The sequence below is a fragment of the Rhamphochromis longiceps genome, linkage group LG14 (genome assembly GCF_057381845.1).
Source record: "Rhamphochromis longiceps isolate RC_006_pf linkage group LG14, R_longiceps_female_GT1.1, whole genome shotgun sequence".
NCBI classification, from domain to species: domain Eukaryota; kingdom Metazoa; phylum Chordata; class Actinopteri; order Cichliformes; family Cichlidae; genus Rhamphochromis; species Rhamphochromis longiceps.
This window is the reverse complement of record NC_140570.1, coordinates 10274492-10294629: the sequence shown is the minus strand read 5'-3', so window position 1 is coordinate 10294629 and position 20138 is coordinate 10274492. Positions and strand designations below refer to the sequence as shown.

General features: G+C 43.1%; 1 protein-coding gene across 1 annotated transcript; it reads left to right on the top strand.

Annotated features, from left to right (window-relative positions):
• Positions 1-321: 321 nt before the first annotated feature.
• Positions 322-12137, top strand: LOC146653592 (zinc finger FYVE domain-containing protein 1). The gene is made up of 12 exons (XM_085380718.1): positions 322-554; positions 1272-1553; positions 1778-2000; positions 2096-2313; positions 2457-2563; positions 4412-4520; positions 4601-4698; positions 4812-4929; positions 5728-5898; positions 6050-6242; positions 8223-8321; positions 10000-12137. The coding sequence occupies exons 1-12, from the start codon at positions 435-437 to the stop codon at positions 10230-10232; spliced, it is 1971 nt and encodes a 656-aa protein (XP_085236844.1). The 5' UTR covers positions 322-434; the 3' UTR covers positions 10233-12137.
• The last annotated feature ends 8001 nt before the right edge of the window (positions 12138-20138 follow it).

Below are 20138 nucleotides of genomic sequence, written 5' to 3'. Positions count from 1 at the left end.
TAGTTGTGAAGAATAATAAATGTGTTATTTTGTATTAACGTAGCAAGAAATGTTAGATGAACGTTATTTGTGTTTGGTTCACATCATTAATCCTAAATAAGAAAAAAATATAATAATAATATATATTAGGGGCCACAAAAGACCGGTCACATGGGTCCACTCGGTTTTATTTTATGCTTTCTCATTCCCTGATGAAGGAAGTTTGTTGAATGGCATGTGAGGTGCTGTATTGCGGCTGACCACACGGTGGTGCTCATGTTTAGACCAAAGTCAAACAAGCGCGTCTTACGTTGCTGCCCTGCGTGGCCCCATCTGGCTCCTCCTACAGTCCACGCGCTGTTGTTGTGATTGACCGACAGGTAGGCGTCATGTTAAACTTTCCCTTTGCTCTTTGGTGCTGCTGCCACAAATGCGTTTCAATTAAGTGAACAACGATGTCCGATATACTGATGAAAGAAATGGATAGTTTGTCGATCAGTCCATTGAAGCCAGAGGACCGTCCCAACGGCGGCGGCCGGAGCTTCCTGCTCGTGGACGAGCAAGAAAACCTGCAGGTAAAGTTAGCTAACATCAGCTGAGCTAACGGCGGCTAACAGTTAGCCGCTAGGCTAGAAAGGGGAAGACTCCTGTTACGGAAGGCCCTTAACTATCTTTTGTCACGAAAAGAAAAAAATGTTGGATGAGCCAAATCTGCTTTCAGCGCTAAATCGATCTTTTTGTCTTGAAGCTAATAAAGCAAGTTTGTTGAGGCTTTAGCTACTTCACGACGCTTTGCTAATGCGACGTTAAACAGCGTGTTTGGATGTTCGTCGTGTTTAGCCTCTTGTCTTTTTAGCCTTTGTCTGTATACAGCCCGTGGCTTTAACGTGTGGATGGTGTCTTGCTTATAATACTGTGAAAAAACATTAAATTTAAGTTGTAAATAAGAGCAGCACAACAGCAGACAGGGTTGCTATTAGGAAAGTCCCTGGTGAGTCATACAGCACAGTTGACCCACATGGAAGGCACCCTCACAGTGTTACAAAGTACAAGAGATAATGTTTTCTTGTGTACTTAAGGTAATCTGTATGAACAACCAGCGTTAAGATTGAAGTGACTAATCCCCCGCAGTTCTTTTTTTGTTTTGTTTTTGGTTTCTTTGTTTAAAATAAATAATACCGTTCATAAAGAATCAGTAAAAGTAATTTGCCCAATTGTATCACGGTGCCACAAAATAGCTCATCTCTGTAACCAGCCTGTCTCTTGGTGCTCTTTCTCCTCTTATCCTATAGGTCCGGGATGAGGCAGAGTTCGTGGAGCGACTTGGCTGTGCCGACGTAGCGGGCGTCAAGGTCCTCTCCATCTTTGGAAACACCGGTGATGGCAAGTCCCACACGCTTAACCACGTCCTGTTTGATGGCGAGACTGTTTTCTACACCTCCAAGTCCCCCAGCTCCTGTACTGTGGGAGTTTGGGCTGCTTACAACCCCACTCTCAGCCTCATTGCGCTGGATACAGAGGGCCTCTTGGGAGCCGCAGCCAATCAGAACCAGAGAATGCGGCTGCTGCTGAAGGTAAATTTAGCGGTTGCTGCTTGGTTTGGGTGGAATAATTGGAGGAGTCTGTGATTTTGTGTGCTGACTTCTAGTATTGTCTTCTTTGCTTGTTCTGCTGAGGTAATGGTCACATCCTAATCATGTAAACAGAACAGTGAAACTCACTTTATTTCTCATTTCCAATGTTTTCATGATATAAGCAAGTCATCTTATTTCCAGATACATTTTTATTTCAATTTCAGGTGCTGGCAGTGTCGGATATAGTGGTGTATCGCACACGGGCAGAGCGTCTTCACAATGACATGTTCCAGTTCCTGAGTAGTGCCTCAGGGGCATACCTGAAGCATTTCACCCCAGAGCTAAGGGCCCTGTCCACCCGCTGTGGTCTGGATGTACCCCTGTCCTCTTTGGGGCCTGCAGTCATCATCTTCCAGGAAACAACACACACGCAACTCCTGGGCCAAGGTACTTCCAAGCAGAACTTTAGGATAATTATTTCCCTTGGTTGTAATTTCCTGTGTCACAGATTTCAATGTTATTGTCTTTCCTTCCTGTTGTAGACTCAAAGATGGCCGGCTATGCAGACACACTCCTCCAGAAGCGTTTTCATGACCTGGGTTTGGGGACAGAGGCCTTCAGCTCAGTGCAGTACGTAGGCACTCAGACGATCACACCGCCCACAGACTATAGCGGGCTGCTAGAGGCCATCAAGCAGCAAGTGAAGAACACTCATACACGGTCCCCCCGCCAGCCTGGGATAGTGTTTCATGCACTAGAAGTAAGTGAAGAAGCACCATATTAGAGGCCTTTTAAGAAAAAGCATATGATTCTTTTTAATCCTTCCTTTGTGTCTCCTCAGCCTTTTTTCAGCTCCCATCTAGTTCTCTGTCTTCTAATCCCTTCTGTTTTTGTTTCAACAAGGCTCTGAGTGAGCGTTTCTGTGGAGAACTATCAGATGAAAAGATGACACTGTACTCCTTCTTCCCAGATGAATACTTCACCTGCTCAGCTCTCTGTCTCAGCTGCAAGTAAGTCAGTAACGCTGTCTACACACAAGAGCTAGAACTGGTCCTTAAAATTTGAACGTATGGTTAGTCGAACCTCGGATACAGGAGGAACAATGCGGTTTTCGTCCTGGTCGCGGAACACTGGACCAGCTCTTTATCCTCTCCAGGATACTTGAGGGTGCATGGGAGTTTGCCCAACCAGTCTACATGTGTTTCGTGGACTTGGAGAAGGCATTCGACCGTGTCCCTCGGGGTGTCCTGTGGGAGGTGTTGCGGGAATATGGGGTGTCTGGCCCATTGCTACGGGCCATTCGATCCCTATACAACCGTTGCAAGAGCTTGGTTCGCATTGCCGGCAATAAGTCGGACTCGTTCCCGGTGGGTGATGGGCTCCGCCAGGGCTGCCCTTTGTCTCCGGTTCTGTTCATAATTTTTATGGACAGGATTTCTAGGCGCAGCCAAGTGGCGGAGGGCTTTCGCTTTGGTGGCCTCAGAATCTCATCTCTGATTTTTGCAGATGATGTGGTTCTGTTGGCTTCATCGGGTGAGGGCCTCCAGCTCGCACTGGAACGGTTCGCAGCCGAGTGTGAAGCAGCGGGAATGAGGATCAGCACCTCCAAATCTGAGGCCATGGTTCTCAGCCGGAAAAGGGTGGAGTGCCCACTCCGGGTCGGGGATGAGTTCCTGCCCCAAGTGGAGGAGTTCAAGTATCTCGGGGTCTTGTTCGCGAGTGATGGGAGAAGGGAGCCGGAGATCGACAGACGGATTGGGGCTGCAGCTGCAGTAATGCGGACGTTGCACCGGTCCGTCGTGGTGAAGAGGGAGCTGAGTGTAAAAGCGAAGCTCTCAATTTACCGGTCGATCTACGTCCCTACCCTCACCTATGGCCACGAGCTGTGGGTAGTGACCGAAAGAACGAGATCATGGATACAAGCGGCAGAAATGAGCTTCCTCCGAAGGGTGGCTGGCCTCTCCCTTAGAGATAGGGTGAGAAGTTCGGCCATCCGGGAGGGGCTCAGAGTAGAGCAGCTGCTGCTCCACATCGAAAGGAGCCAGCTGAGGTGGTTCGGGCATCTGACAAGGATGCCCCCTGGGCGCCTCCTGGGTGAGGTGTTCCAGGCATGTCCCACCGGGAGGAGGCCCCGGGGCAGACCCAGGACACGCTGGAGAGATTATATCTCTCGGCTGGCCTGGGAACGCCTTGGTATTCCCCCGGATAAGCTGGAGGAGGTGGCTGGGGAGAGGGAGGTCTGGGCCTCTTTGCTTAGGCTGCTGCCCCCGCGACCCGGCCCCGGATAAAGCGGATGAAGATGGATGGATGGATGGATGGTCAACCTAAACCTGAAATATTTAGATTGCATAGTTGGGAATGTGTGAGAAGTGTGTATTATTATTGTTGATCTGGAAACTGTACTCATCTCCAGCGCTGGGTGTTTGCAGATTACCTAATCACCTTGGATGGACTGTTATTATAACCACACCTTTCCTGAGTTTTTTCTCATTTAGTTTGATCCAAATAGTTCTAGTTTTCCATCTCAGAACAACAGCCTTTTACTGTCTCTGTGACTGAATCACAGTAGAGAACAGTATTCTTTAAAAATGGGAATCCTCTGCTTTTCTTGTGGATGTTAACTATCTCCTCAGTGGGATGCATAAGTGCTAATTCTTTTTCCATGTTTTGGTTTTGGTGAAGAGAAACCTACTTTGCTTCTTAGCTACTCTTCTTCCTTGTTCTTTCCTAAAACCTGAGAGCAGCGTGTGTGTGAGAAATTATAACACTTGTTCAGAATGAGTGCACTGTAACCATAGGTTTCTTACAAATCCCCCTCTCCTTCACCAACTCTAATATCTGTCATGTCGACTCTCCAGCATTCGCTGTAAAAATGGAATGAACCACCTGAGAGACAGAGTTCCCCACATGGCAGATGGACTCTGCCAGTATGCACACCAGTACAACAACAAGGTCCTCATCTGTAAGGTAAGAACAGAATTTCACTGCTAGTTTTGGTGAACCTGTATGTTGTTGTTGTTTACATCTGTTTTGTGTTGCATGTCCAGAGGTGCTATGAAGCTGGCAGAGAGGTGATTGTTGTGCCCAAAACATCAGCTTCGTCTGATAATCCCTGGTTTGGACTGGCCAAATACGCCTGGTCAGGGTATGGAAACTCACATATACACACTTAGGCGGACGCTCACACTCCTCTTTGCCTTTCAGCCAATAATCTCACTTCCACTGTCTGCTGCCTTGTTCCTCTCGTCCCTCTTTCAGATATGTGTTGGAGTGTGCTAGCTGTGGGGTAATCTACCGCAGCAGACAGTACTGGATGGGAAACCAGGACCCAGAGAGTGGTGTGGTGCGATCAGAGGTCAAGCACGTCTGGGAGGATGTGAGTACTAAAACATGCTTAACTCATGTTTATATTTAATAATGTTTATTTCACAAAAAACATCAAAAGAATTTGTGGAGAGTGTAAAAAATAGCACCTGTTGGTTTTATGTTACATATTTTTAGTCTTTGTAAAATAAGCACGCAGTACTGAAATACTGTTTTGGATTTTTGTTGCCTGTAATTAAAGCAGAGGCAAATTGTTTTAGTGATTGTTGTCCTGACACTCAGTAAGGTACTGTCATATTTTGTCACTGCCCTAGAGAAAAAATATTCTGTAATGGTTAAATTCATTTCTTTAGGCTGTCTCGTTATGGGTTGGGGTGTTATTTAATATATTTACTTTTAGTTCTGCTAATCTAAATAAGTAGCAACTAAACGTTTGAGGTGTGGTGGAGTACACCCTGTGCCATCAGTTTGGATTCATCCCTGCATGCTGCAGGCATTGCTGCTATAGAGAGAGCCTGCAGCTAAGCTTTCTCTGCACACAGACAAAACAGGATGCTCGCATGTTTTGTCAGATGTAAATTTAAGTGAAACACTTGGACTGTTGAGCCATGCTATAACACCATCATTGCCTTCCTCCCTGCAACTGGGAGTTCCCAGTTATTGGCCTCATACGGTAATTCTGATATTAAATGCTAAACTGCAAGAAATTCTGGGGGTTAAGATGATTCACTTCAGCTGATTTGCACTTGTGACTGTAGAAATGATGGTGGAATCACTAATGGGCACTTAATTTGCCCATCATCCTCTTTATCAAGCTTTTAATTGAGATCACACTCGTGTCTTTCTTCAGTCTGACGCTTTTCTAACCAGCCACCAAAATGCTGCCCAGAGGGTCTTGGATGGGATGAACTATGTGATTCAGTCAGTGTCAGAGTACGGTACTGGCCCCACCAAAGCCGTCACTGCCTGGATTACTGACCAGGTGGCACCTCCATACTGGAGACCTAATACAGAGATCACTGTGAGTATGAAGGGCTAACATTTAGAAACACAACATAAGGCACTAGAATAACTATAGCAGTTATAAGTGGTTAAATTTTTGGTCTTCATTGACTTGTGTCTGTCAGTGTGATATCTGCCATCACTGTATCCCCCTCCCTCTTTCCCCTCAGGCCTGTCATGGATGTCAAAAGGAGTTCAAGGAGGCTGAAAGGAAGCATCACTGTCGATCATGTGGGGAGGGTTTCTGCCATCCTTGTTCCAGCCGCAGGATGCCGGTGCCAGAGAGGGGCTGGGGCAACAGTCCTGTCAGGGTGTGTGAGGCCTGCTACCGCCAGGGAGGTCCTCCTGACACCAACAGCCAGGGTAAGACAGAAACAAGCTGTCAGTTAAACTGCTGGACGAGCCTAAACCTAGAGTTACATTAGACAAATGTCTTTCATCATTGTAGTCGCTAAGCACTCAATTACAGGTGAGCCCACATTTACACTTAATGTTATGTGACACGCACACCTGTGTATACAATGCTGTTAATTTTAATATTAGACGATGATAACCTGAGTAAATTTTTAAAAATGCAGTTTTTATTTGTTATTTTAGTTATTGAAGGACGAAAGTTATCCAGATCTCCATGGTCACTTGTGAAAAAGTAATTGCCTCTAAACCTGATAACTGGTTGTGCCACCCTTGGCATCAAGAACTTTTGTCCCACTCTTCGCTGCAGAATTGTTTTAATTCAGCATTGGTGGTTTATTTATGTGACTGTCACTCACATTGTTGCCATTTTTGTCCAGTCTCTTTCTTAATGTTGAGTCATGAACTCCACAATAAGACTCAATGTGAACTCTGACCTTAAGCGAGACAAGTTGACCTGAAGTACTTTAGATGTTGTTCTGGGTCTTTTGTTACCTCCTGCATGACTCATTGATGCGCTCTTGGAGTAATATGGCAGGCTGGCCACATTTGGGAAGGTTCACCACGCTTCCAAGTTTTCTCCATTTGTGGATAATGGCTCTCACCATGGTTCACTGGAGTCTCGAAGCCTTAGAAGTGGATTTGTAACCCTTTTCAGACTGATAGATGTCAGTGAGTTTGTTTCTCGTGTGCTCTTGAGTTTCTTTCGGTTGTGGCATGATGTGCTGCTTTTTGAGATCTTTTAGGCTACTTCACTTTGTCAGACAGGTTCTATTTAAGAGATTTCTTGATTAAACAGGTCTGTCAGTAATCAGGCCTGGGTGTAGCTAGTAAAGTCAAAGTCAGTCTACACAAATATGTGGTTAATTCATGATTTATAAAGATGGGGCAATTACTTTTTTACATAGGGCCAGTTAGGTTTGTATAACCCTTATTAGATGAAATCATGAGTTAAAAACTGCATTTTGTATTTAACCCTCTGGGGTCGACGGACGCACTGGCGCGTCAAAATCACATGACCAATTCAAGACGACACAGCTACAAGATGCAGCGACTCAGAGTCTCCATTTAAACCTGGGTCGAAAGTACGGACTTCAAACTATATACCAGTTTTTGAATTGTGTCGATGGGCCACAGGCAGATTCCAGTGTAAACGCTGTTCCCACATGGAAAACAGGACCTCCTGCTGTCAGACCTGCAGGGTTTAGGCCTGTGGTGTTCTCCTCTGTCTTATACTGAACACAAACTATTTTTTTGGACTGACACAAATAATTAGTGTGCCTTCTTATTTGATGCAGCACACCTGATTGTTCTGTAAATAGATTTAAATGGTTATATAAAAAACGCCCGAGGCCTTGGCTGCATTTTTAAATAGTACCAGATAACTTTGTTGTTTGCAAAACTTGTGCATAATTTTTAGACATGTACAATTTCTATTTGCATTTCAAGTTATGAAAATGATTCGTTAAATATGTTTGTGGGTTTTACAGTAAATAATATAACTTTTTTTTTACTCGGATTTAGAATTTTTTGTCTAAATTTAGATCAATTGTGCTAATATAGTATATAAAAATGAAAAAATAACTCAAATTCCAGTTATTTGAGGTTGTGCTGAAAATAATGATACCAAACAAGGCAAGATAAACAGTTTTTAAAGGTGAAATATAGACCCAGAGGGTTAAGCAGGTTATCTTTGTCTAATAATAAATGTCTGGTCTGAAAGATTTAAGTGTGACAAATATACAAAAAAACAAAAAACACGGTATCACGAGGGGAGCAAATACTGTGTCATGGATTTGCAGCGTGCATACCGAACAGTGAGACTGTGTGTTTTCATGCATTTGATGCTGGTCGTCGCGGCTCCTGACTTGTTGTTATTACTGCTTTTGTGTTTTGATTTCTTTGTCTCTCACACACACCTTGTTTGTTTAGTCTGTAAGGTGGAGCCTCGTGGTCTGATAGCTCGCAGGGTGACGGAGGTGGCACAGTCGACACTGGACATGGTCACCACAGCTGTGGACTACCCTCTCTGTGAGCACTGCTTTTTTCTTTTACCATTACATGGTCTGTTGGTGCTCTGCAGCTTGTTTTATATTGTCTCCTCACCACTCAGATATTTGTTGGTAATTCTAATACCTGGTTTTAGCACAACCACTCCATGAGTGTGTTAGGATAGGCTAATCTACAGGCGTAGGTACATCTGGGACATGATCGGATGGTTGGTTTCAGAGTGATTTTGCATACTGGTGTTTGTCATCCACCAAGAACTGAGTGCATGTCTGTGCAATACCACTAAAATTATATATTATCCACCAGTATCAGTTTAAATTAACGTATAATTAAAGTCAAACTAGTTTGATGAACTGTGATGAAATTCCAGACTGCTAAGCTTCAACATCAGTGCAACAAGAGCCAGTTTACCTGTGACAGTGGCAACAAATTCAGTTAGTCAGTGATTTTAAGTTAAAGCTGGTACCAAAGTCTCAATAGGCTTCTGATCATAAGCAGAAACACAGCTGCAGATCGAAACAGCGCCTACCTTTTTTCAAACTTTGATTTTATATGTATTTGTAAAGATATGATGTGAAATGTCCCGTTTTTGTCTCAACTCCTTTAATAATAAAAAAATAAAGATCCTTTCAAAAATTCGTGAATCCAGATCAAAAATATAATAACTTCTAAGTTCTGTCAAACTCTACGTGTAGTAAATATTAAATGCATATATTTTTATATCATGCTGCTTTCAGACAGACAAATCCAACCTGTCACATGACCTCATCGGTGGAGGTAATAATAGAACGCTTTGGCACAATTTGGGATTTGCTCGACCTTGCTCTAAAACACAGATGAGTAAAAGCCTCAGACTTGGCACAAGAGTTTATTGTGGAAACTGATGTTTGAGTGGCTGAGTGCTCCTGCAGAGTGAAGGACATAGCGTGAAGTCAGCCTCAATGAACGGTTTCCAGGAAGGAAAAACCAAATATATAGGATGTTGGGCAAAGGGATTAAAATAAATGATTCTGAATCACCAACCTGACCAGCACTGCAATGGTGACCACATAGGTTCTCAGATGATAGCTGGATATATCGTCTGTCCTCTGATGACAGCAGCGGGGTTTGGTGCTTCTAGTGTAGCGAATAGCCTTGTGAATAATGGATAACTGGTATTGGGTGTAAGGCTGGTGGTTATAGTTTGCTAGTCCAGATCAGTTTAAAAAACTAATTAACAGGCAAAAATGTCAGGTTTAGGTTTGTGTTTCAGAAAACGCAGTCCCTCTTTGTCCCTCCACGCAAGCTGTTTACTGGAATACAAGCCTCAACTGTGACTGATCAAGACTACAAACCTAAACCTGAAAGCTTCTTGTACAAGAAAAATAATCTTCTTCTCTAAGAAACACAGAGAGAAACACAGAGAGGGAAGATAGAGTTTTCTTTAGTGGAGCTGAAAGGGGTTTGAATGGGCTGTAATGGAGATGCTGTTAGATGGGTACATATTACATGTTGCCATCTTAGGTGGTGAATGTAACTTTGTTAACACTGGACAAAAAGAAGACTTCCACTTTGAAGTAGTCAAAGCTTTGAAAAGTTCCCCCTCCCAACACACACACAATGAACAATGCATTTATGTTCTAAGACAATAAAAAATAAAAAGCCAATCTCTGATTTAAAATCTTAAACTCACTCTTCTCTGTTTGCCCATCCGCTTCAGGTTTCGTGAAGGACGTGGCTCGGCCAGACTACTGGGTGCCAGACCAGGACATCACCAAGTGCAACCAGTGCTCCAAACCTTTCACTCCAGCCATGTCGAAGCACCACTGCAGGGCCTGTGGGCAGGGCGTTTGCGGGCCCTGCTCCACACACAACAAGCCCGTGCCCTCTCGAGGTTGGGACCACCCGGTCAGAGTGTGTGACAGCTGTCACGCCCGCACAGACAGCCTGTGACCTTTTCCACCAGGCAAACTTCTCAAAGTGCTCTCAGTTTTTCTCAGATGGGCTACAAAACACTGTGAATCTTGGCACTGCTGCTCCTTGGAAACCAGGAAGGGGACTAAATGGCAGGTCTGGAATCAGCCTTTGTTTTATGTGAAACGGGAGCTGCTCAGATATGTAGAAGGATGACCATCTGGATTCCACCGCTCAGCCGGGATTTGCTTTCGGTCTCTTTTGCCTTCTTGAGCGACTGATTTCCTGTCAGCCGTGAGATGATTGACAGCCTCTACTGACCAATCGAAATGCTTTAACTGGAGAAATGGGAAGCTGGACATGTGTTTTGAACTGACTGCTTTTAAGAATGAAGACTTTCATCTCGACCAGTTATCATTATAACAGCAGAGCTTGAACTCTTAACTGCACTCGAGGGTGGTCTTCCATGCTCATTAATTTCTCTTTGCACAGGCCAGCACCATGGTTCTCAGTTTGAATATGCTCTTAGTTAAATATGACAGGAGGACGAGTAAAAGGGACGTACTGGGAATAGTGGGAGATTTTAAAAGTTTGAATGGTCTTTTAAAACGTAGCCACTCACTGCAACCACTTACACGGTGACAAGTCCTGGTTAAGGAGTATGTATAATCATGATAGTGGGGGGGGGGATGCTCCTACAGTACTCAGGGCAGAATGCAATGCAAATTGGAGAAACACAAACTGCAGCAGTGTGTGCCTTCATGGGAATCTTAACACCCACTTATTTAACCTCTTGGGTTTGCTTTTGGAGATTTCTCTGTACGTTCAAATTCTGAGCTCATTTGTGCCTAATTATAGAGCCACGATTATAGCCTCCATCCTCTCGTGAAGTTGTATCTGCAGTATAAAATATGTAGCTGTTGTCATGTTAGACATTCCATTATATAGAAGTACCTGTGTACTAATGTAGATTTGCCTTTCTGGGGTTTTATAAGAAGTGAAGCACTGATGTTTCCAGGTAGCTCTCTCAAGCCCTTTTCAGACATCGCTGCTCTCATCAATCTATCAGAGTGACGGCGTTCTGTCGCTCAGTCATAGTCATCTCAAAGGCTTCAATCAAAAATGCCAACAATAATGACTGGAAGAGCAACACATGATTTTTTTAATTTCTTTTTTGTGCAACAGGAGTTGTCAACATAGGTACTTTAAAGCATTAGGTTCTATCTGGCAGTGTCACTAAGAGCAGTGTGTGTGTTTGTTTGTGTGAGAGAGAGCTGAGCTCACCCCTCCAGCACAGGCTCGGAGAGTAAGATCTCCTTTCTGGTTTAAATTTTCTTAAAAGAAACTACGATTAAATGACGTTATGTGCAGGTTATTTCTGGTCAGGGAATTCTCTAATGAGGGGAGTGGCTCACTGAGCAGCAGACATCATCAGCTGTCTTGTGTGCATGTCCGTAGTTGTAACTCGGTGCATTTAGACTCATTTCTTGGTCTGAAATACCAAGACTGCTGCTGTTTCCGATGAATTGATGGGAGTTGGTGTCTTTGAAGGGCTTTAAAACAAAGAACACACCTGATAGAGTTGCTCTCATGGTGAATGACATGCAAATGATATAAACACTGATGGAAGAAAAACGACATTTTCTCTCTCGAGAGACGTTTTCTGTGTATCATACTGGACTCTTTAGTGCTTTATCCCAGTTTTCAAAATAACCACTTATCAAATTTTCTGTTAAATCTAGCTACTGACAATCTCAGTTTTTGATGAGGCTCATCCAAATAAATAAATAAAACAAAGGAGAGATTTGTGTCTATAAATATGTGAGCGGGAGTAGCTTGACGGCTGACTTTGTTCTGAATGAGCGCGAGCGCACAAGTTGTGAGGCGACGGCGAGCACTGCAACTGGAACGAGTCGCTCTTCTCTTTGACTATCTCTGGTTTTTCCTCAGATAGCATCAGTAGAGAGCGTGCGATGTGGAGGTGGAAAGCAAAGCGATAACACACAGCAGGCTTTGTCCTTTACTGCAGTCAAGTAGAAGTAATCTGCATCCATTCATCTCCATCTTTAACTCCGCTGGCTTTAAAACCGTCATCCCATCCAAACCGACTATAGTGTTGCGTTTCCCCATTTTCATCAGTTCAGGGTGACATTTTGGCTCGATCAGCATTGTGTTCTCACCACCTGTAATTAGTTGTTTGTTTTATTCCTGTTCTGCCAGTATTCACAAAACGTTTTATGAGTAGTGTTGGTTTGTGAGCCAGCTGCTGCTGGAGTCAATCCATCTCCTGTTTTTGTGTAGGGAAAAAAAAAGCTTCATATCGCTAATGAGTGTGGTTCGATTTGGCTCCGCGGTTTAACAGCTCTCTCCTCACAGTAGCAGTAAATTTCTTTGTAGTACACACCGAGTCAGACAAATTGAAATTTTATCTGTCTTCTGTTTGGTAAAATAAGATTATATTCTGTTTTTCCATTTCCATTTAAGATCTCTTTGTAGTTGGGCTTATGGGCCACACACTGCCCACATGAGCTCATCGTGTGTGTGTGTGTGTGTGTGTGTTTTGTCTGTTTAAAATCTACTCTCCTCTATTTTGCTCTTATTGATAAGCCTCTGTCCTCAGAGGTATTCTCAGCTTGCTGCTGCTGTGCTTGGCTCTTTTTTTCCCTCCGTGTTCCTTATTGTGAGCCTGGTCGATGCAGCAGTGCAGATTAGATCTTGGCTGCATTCTTTGGTTGTTCATCTTTTTTTCTTTGTGTTCGTCTCTCTTTGGAGGATAATTAATTAGTCTACCCTGAAAATCCTAGATAATTCTGTTTATAGAGTGGCAGGTGACCTTTCCACCCAAACTCTAAACGTGTTAATGTGACAGAAGCAGAGGCTGGGATGTCTGTACAGTCTGTCTCGTTACATAAAGAGTTGCCATTTCTGTAGTTATTGTGCAGAAGTTCTGTGCGAGGAGGTAAAAGTGATAAAGTCTAATATTTGAATCCATATAATGAATGCAGTGCATAAAAACAAAACATGCATTTGTGTTCCTCTGAAGTCATCCTGCTGCTGTGATTATCTCCTCCATCATCAGTGCAGGTGAGTCATGCACATCCAGGCCATGAATTGACCTCCTGTCTGTTTCACTGATGAGCTGGAACAGTGTGGATTGTGGACACTTCACACTTACTCTTCTTTTTTATTTGTCAGCACAAAAACATTAATCTTGTACAAGAACGCCTCGTCCCAGATTTAGCTGTTAGCTCATTTCCACCTGCAGTCCCTGGGTGAACAGTCATAACATTAAATGAGCTATAAACTGCAATAACAGAGGTACAAGATACTGATAAATTCATATAATTGAATAAAAACCCTCACGTAATATTAGGTACTCGGAGTATTACATACGATACAAAACGCGTCTTTTCCAAACTTAATTCAAAGCTTTGCTCCAAGTTTGTTGTTTTTTTTTTGTTTTGTTTTTTTAAACTAGTGTCTTGTGTTGTCTAGCGTTTCGATTCTTGCTACTGCATCTTTGTTCGCTTTGATACTTTTATCTCTGTTCTCTCCAGAGTGGAAGTGATGTTTTGTTGAGTTCTTCAAAGGACGCGGTCGATTTCTGTGGGTGACCTGTCCTGCGTTGATTTTGAATTCCAATAGTTTCTTTTCAACCTGAAAGCTTTCCACTCTGCTGTACCTGTCCTCATCGCCTCTCCTCTGTTTCTGTTTATTGGCTTTTGTATTCTGGTGTTCATGTTACCTTGGAGTCAACTGCAGTCTCCACAGATGAAATCCAGTCTAAACTAATGGCCCTGCACTGTTGTGTGTGAACAATTCATAGAAAAGGACGCAGCTGGACTAGACTCACTCCTGTTAGTCAGTCAGCAGCTCGCTGTTGTACACATGAAAATGGAGGCAAAGATGTTGCTGTAAAAGACTAAAATACACTTGAATTAATCTTACTGTAAATACACACATATTCCCAAGTAATTTTCTCTCTCTCTCGCTCTCATTCAAGGTCATTTGAAGTTCATTGTCCCTGGTGTTCAATGACACCATCCATACAGTATAGATAGATACAGTAAATCCATGCAGTAGTCCTCATGTCCTTCAAAAACCAATTCCACATTGCACCAGCATGGACACGAGATCTGGAGAGGGATGTCTGTGAATGGATTGTCGATGCCACAGCAAATCAAAGTAAATGACTTTAAAACATGATGGACAAATCTGAGGTATCTGCACAAAATGTGAGTTTTCCGATTTTTGTTTTTTTATTTCTGCCGTTGTGGGTGTGTGTGTATATAGATCGTAAGCTCCTTATGGTTTACTTCCCAAGCACACATTTGGTCCTTGGCAAGGCAGTTCTGCTCAAAAACTGACTGGTTCAGTACAAACAGGTTCTGTAGGTGCAAAACACGTGGAAACTTGGGAGAAACACTTTAGTGGTGCTGGTGGTCTCAGCTGAGTGACTGGTTTGCACTGCCCTGTGTATTTGTCCTGGGGGGGTTTTCTCCAAAGCACTGTGGAAAAATCCAAGAGCACTAAGTCTGAACAAGACACTCTGCTGAAAAAGCCACCAGCCTCTTGAGTTTTTATTCTGTCTCAGTGCCAGGTCCTGGATCAGAGCGTGACTGCTGAAACATGTGATGATGCACTTAAAGTGGGTGTTACATGGTTACTATATATGAGTATCCCGAAGTAGGTTTTGTCACGGGAAGGTATGATTTAAAGATATCGAGACTTTTTAAACACTCAGACGATGACTTTTAAATCCACTGTTGTAAAGCCCAAACGGTTTAGGACCGAATGGCGTGATTGCATAGGCCGTGCAGGTGCGTCCATCTCCCCTGCAGCAGCACCGCAGACCATGCCCCGCCACACCAGTATTTTATGAGCAGATTTCCAGTGAATTTTGCACATTAATTATTAATTATAGCCCAATCCGGTGGAGAGGTGTGGTCTTACTTCTCTCTGTCACCTTTTTATCCCTTTGAAGACGTGAGGCTCCATAAATGTCAAAGAGGTAAGTATTATTTCTTAGTTGCAGTGAATAGATAGAAGAAAATAAACTGCAGAAAACCAAACAGAAGAAAGAAGAAGAGAAATACCAATTCAACATAAACCAGTGACACACTCCGGGCCTGATCAACCCTGGCAGGGCCTCCTTAGATGAGGGTGTCTAGTGATAATGGCCGAAACACCCGATGAATCCAAGGTCCACTACTGACGATGTGTCCCAAACTGCTAAAGTTTCTGGGCTGCCTTTCCTTATAACAGCCATCCCGCTTTCTCCATTTAAAGCAATGCATTATCAGGGATTGTAACATCCAGTAATAATGTGGCACAGTGGGAAATGAGTATTGGTAGTTTCCTTCTCTTCAGATTCAAGGTTCTGTTCTTGTGGATACAGATATTTATCAACCATTGTTAATGATATTTCAGCCAGAACTAAAACAGGTAAAAGAAGGTTTAAATTTCGATTTGCAGCTTTCATTTTTAGGGCCTTGGCTGCTTTTATGAGATCCCCCTGCTCTTCTTTTCAAACATGGAAAACCAGTGGAAGCTTAGCATAGCAACATTGAAACCCACTGCACAGAATAGAGCAGGCAATCAATGACTACAGATTTCATTTAGTCAGAGGACTGCCTGAGAGAAGCAGGTGTGCGGGAGATGGGTTCCAAAGCAGCTTGCAGATGCAGCAATTCTAGGCTGTGTAAAGAAGTTTAAAAAGGACATTTTTCGTGAGTTGGACATTTAGATGCATGGGTGGGCGTTGAGATACTGGTATCAGCTGAATTTTAAGCGTTGGCTTTAAAGGCTGTAAAGACATGCACATACATACTTAATCAAAGACATTACAGAGCTCCAACAGAACTGGCATGAGCAAATCTTGTAGCAGCATGAAATAAGTTGTCGGGCCCATGTTGTAATTCCTCGTGTTTTCACAGGAGGGCGCCAGATGAGCATAAATAATGCGGCTGGAGCTTAGTAAATTTTGTATGAGACCACCTACTGGTAAGTGTCCTGAATGAGTCCCAGCAGGGGATTTTACAATGAAGCTGTCCTATTTGGAAGTTAGAAATGTGCATTTTCTCAGCTAGTGAGTTATTCGTGATTTCAAGAAGCTCAGAACTCGACTCCCACTGCTTCACAAACAGAGCTAGATGCTGTAGGGAGATGGATACATGCTCCTCAGTAGAGTCACATGAGAGTGATTTGATCACTATATTATTTGTTATGTCCCCTGCACCTTCATTGGCCTTGCAGTGGCAGTGCATAGGTCTATGGGCTTCATTGTCTGAATTGTCCACACTTTCTCAGGTATGCCCAGGGAGGCATGCATTGTCATCACTCTTTTACTGCTAGACCTCTCATGACTGCTTATTCTTTTCTACTTTAGCCTCTAAAGGTATTTATTCAGTGAAATAAAAGCCTTTTCCCCCCAAGTTGTAGCATTTTACAAAAACAGAAAAGCTCTGCATGGCAAACTTAGAGCAAATAAAATGATATTCAGGGCTCGTGTTGCATGATATCATTTACACAGAAGACATAAATATCAGAGGATTTACTCATATTGACAATCTGTCACCCAAATGATTAAGCTTGTGACTAAGCACTGAGGAGATGGCTCCATTTTAAAGAGTTGTAAACTCCGTCTGCTATAGGCTTATAGGAAATATCAGTATGCACGTGAGCGTGTTTGTGCCTTTTTGTGCGATCAAGTAGCGATAAGAAGGATAAATGAGTGTGTGCATGTAGCATGGATACATTATCCGGTGCAGAGCTGACAGTCCGGCCATGGTCCATTACACAAAAACCATTACCAAGTCTGTGCTTATACAGCTATCAGATGTTGCTATCGCACAGATGCGCAGGTATCACACATACTCAGTCGCATCCTTCCTCACAGGCCCTATTTAATTATATGCACATACACAGTGATGCAAAGGGCTGAAAGAGACAACAACGAGAGAGAGAGAGAGAGAGAGAGAGAGAGAGAGAGAGAGAGAACAAATCTGAAGTGAAACACAATTCACAGAAACGGTCATTCAAACACTGTTACATGATTTGGTTTAATGTAATCTGTTCTGAGTGATCTCACACTGCTGCTAGGTGTGCAACAAATAGGCAGAGAAATACACACACACACACTTGTCTGACCCACCTTGAGAATCCATTAGGATTATATTGTATTTTCAGCAACCTTAATTTATTTCGGCGCTGTAATGTATACGTATAGGAAGCCTTTTCTGCGGATTCCAGTGGTTTTTCAGATGTTACTGAATCTTTAACTACGTCACCATGGCAACCAAGCATTTCCATCTCCTATGTAGACCAACTTCATTATGCAGCAGCCTACAATGTAACGAGTACGGGTAGGTAGATAGGTAGGTGGAGGTGCTGCAGCTGGTTGAATTTAAATGATAGTTCTGAACCCCTAAAAGTAAAAAACGTATCTGTGACCAGTTTTTACAGATTGATTTAAAGAAGTGAATACACACACGGCTACTTAATTTGGTATATCTTGCTAGAACTGGGTTGCCTAGATTCAACGAGCTGCTGAAAACACTCCTCGACAGATTTCGGTCAGCAGGTCTGCACAGCCGTGATGAGAATCTCCCGTTCCACCACATCTCAAAGATGCTCTATTGGATGGAGATCTGGCGACTGTACAGTGAACTCACCGTCATGTTCAAGAAGCCAGTTTTGGATGATTTAAGCTTTGCGACGTATTATTCTTGCAGAAGCAGCCATCAAAAGATGAGTACACTGTGGTCTTAAAGGGATATACATGGTCTGCACTGCAACCTAAGAAAATACCAGCAAATAGCTACAAAAGCATAAATGGAAGACAACAGTGTTTTGGGGGAACATTAACCTGACTGAAGTGCTGTGGAAGGGATAGAAACCAAAACCTAAGTCGGACTATACTGAGACATGCTTAAAAGAGAGGAGGATTCATCAGTATTTGAAGGGGTTGTGAAGGAGAAAAAGATGTAATGTAAAGCTGTTCGGTCAAATTACTAAAGTTTTGATACAGTGCAGGATGAATTGATGTTTTCATGTTAACACCAAATTCTGAATATCACAGCAGAAATTAAGACTTGTGTGGCCCAGCTTCGGTGAGCCTGCTCCTAGCTGGCAGGAGTGGCACCTGGTGTGGTCTTCTGTTGCTGTAGCCCATCTGCTTCAAGGTTGTGCATTCAGAGTGGATCTTCTGCCTACCTTGGTTGTAACGAGTGGTCACTTAAGCCTTCCAATCACCACAAAGCAGTCTGGCTGTTCTCGTGAATGGACTGGTACTTAAATAGTGCTTTTCTACAATAACGGTGAATTCAAAGTGCTTTTTTTTTGTAATGCCTAGGGCTTTGTCTAATATTCACTTTGAACTTCAGCAGGTCGTCTTGAACATGGCAACGTGCCTAAATGCATTGAGCTTCTGCCATCTGATCGGCTATGTACCTATTAAAGTGAGAGTATATGGACAAACTAGGCGCACTAGCTGATAGCTACTGCTACCAGTGCTAGTGTTGGGTCCATAGGGTGCACAGGTATAACACAAAGACACACACACACCTGCAAATTAACATTAATTCTCAGAGGGGCAACTCTAATTCTTTTAAAACATCCAACAAAGAAACAGAATTGCTGCCTTTGGCAATTCAATGCTGGCCTTACTTTTCAGCCCTGGAGTCCACAAATAACTAAAAGCTAACATCAGTATTCCAAAAAGGCAATGTTTGCCATGTTCGTTATTGTCTTTGTAGAGTGTTGTAATGTATAAACCAAAAGTAAAACTGATAAATAACCCAGATTTAACCCGAGGGAGCACAAATGTCACAGACCACACTGCTACCATGGCTGCAACAATGAAGGCTGTCCTAATTAACAAAGCCTTAGCCTGCTTTTTGAGAACAACTAATAATGGCTTCTTTAACGTTGGCTATTAAATCATTTTGACATGCATGAAACATGATGCACATCCAGAATGACTGGAAGACAAGCTTCACAAGCTACTGAGCACAGCTGATCTGTCCTCTTTTCCTTGTCTGCAGCACAAACTCATCGACTGGTGAGAGTTACTGCAAGCGCTGTGTGTGTGTGTTTGTGTGTGTGTGCGCGCACGCGCGCATTCACTCAGTTTCTCACGGTCCTTAAGAAGAAAAGAGGCCTTGTCTGGTTCCATTAGTGACCTGAGGAGCGGCAGCACTCGGTCCTGGCTGCATGGAGGACAGCGCTTATTAGACAGCAGTTTAGTCACGAGTAGGATGTTTAGTTAGAGAGGAAAGTAACAAAAAAGGAGATTAATGGAAGTATAATAAGGCTATGTGCTGTCAGCTGTTTCAACCTGTCGGCAGCCACATTCCTTTTTGTCCGTCTTTGGGACTAAGTATTATATTACCCTTCAAACCGCTTTCGCTCATGTCTGCCAAACATGAAGCTACAGCCAGAAGTTGCTGCTGACTGTGGTTTGCACAGCACAAAGACGGGCAGGGAAGAGGGAGCCCACCTTTATCCAATGTTCAAAAAGAAAAATTTTTTTTTCTTAAAATTCTTAGTTATCCAGCGGTGATTTCCCACCTTAAAACCAAAAATTCACTTTTTTACGGTTCCTTTTCTCTACAGAGTGGACCTTGCAAGTATCCTTAATATGGCCATCTTGGGCACATAGCTCTGACTATAAACACAAGCTCCACCCACCTGATGTTCAAGCCTGCTTGCAAGGGCCATCCAATCAGAACAAAGCTGGCTTGAAAGCTTCAGTTCATCCATTGTGGTTCAGACGGTGGGACGAACTGAAGGGCAGCATGAAAGCCTCGTGTAAGATAAATATGGATTATTTCAATCTGTGAATTATGCAATGCTGCTGTGTGGAGCTGTAAATGACCATAATCTTTGCTTTAAACAAGCAAGACATAACATTTTATTTAGTTACATATAAAGGTGTTTTTCACT

Bases quoted from the DNA above. Each gene is read 5' to 3' on its own strand.
- LOC146653592 (XM_085380718.1), top strand. From the start codon at position 435: ATGTCCGATATACTGATGAAAGAAATGGATAGTTTGTCGATCAGTCCA. The intron at 4,699-4,811 runs GTATGGAAACTC...TCCCTCTTTCAG, and splicing joins GCCAAATACGCCTGGTCAGG to ATATGTGTTGGAGTGTGCTA. The intron at 4,930-5,727 runs GTGAGTACTAAA...GTCTTTCTTCAG, and splicing joins TCAAGCACGTCTGGGAGGAT to TCTGACGCTTTTCTAACCAG.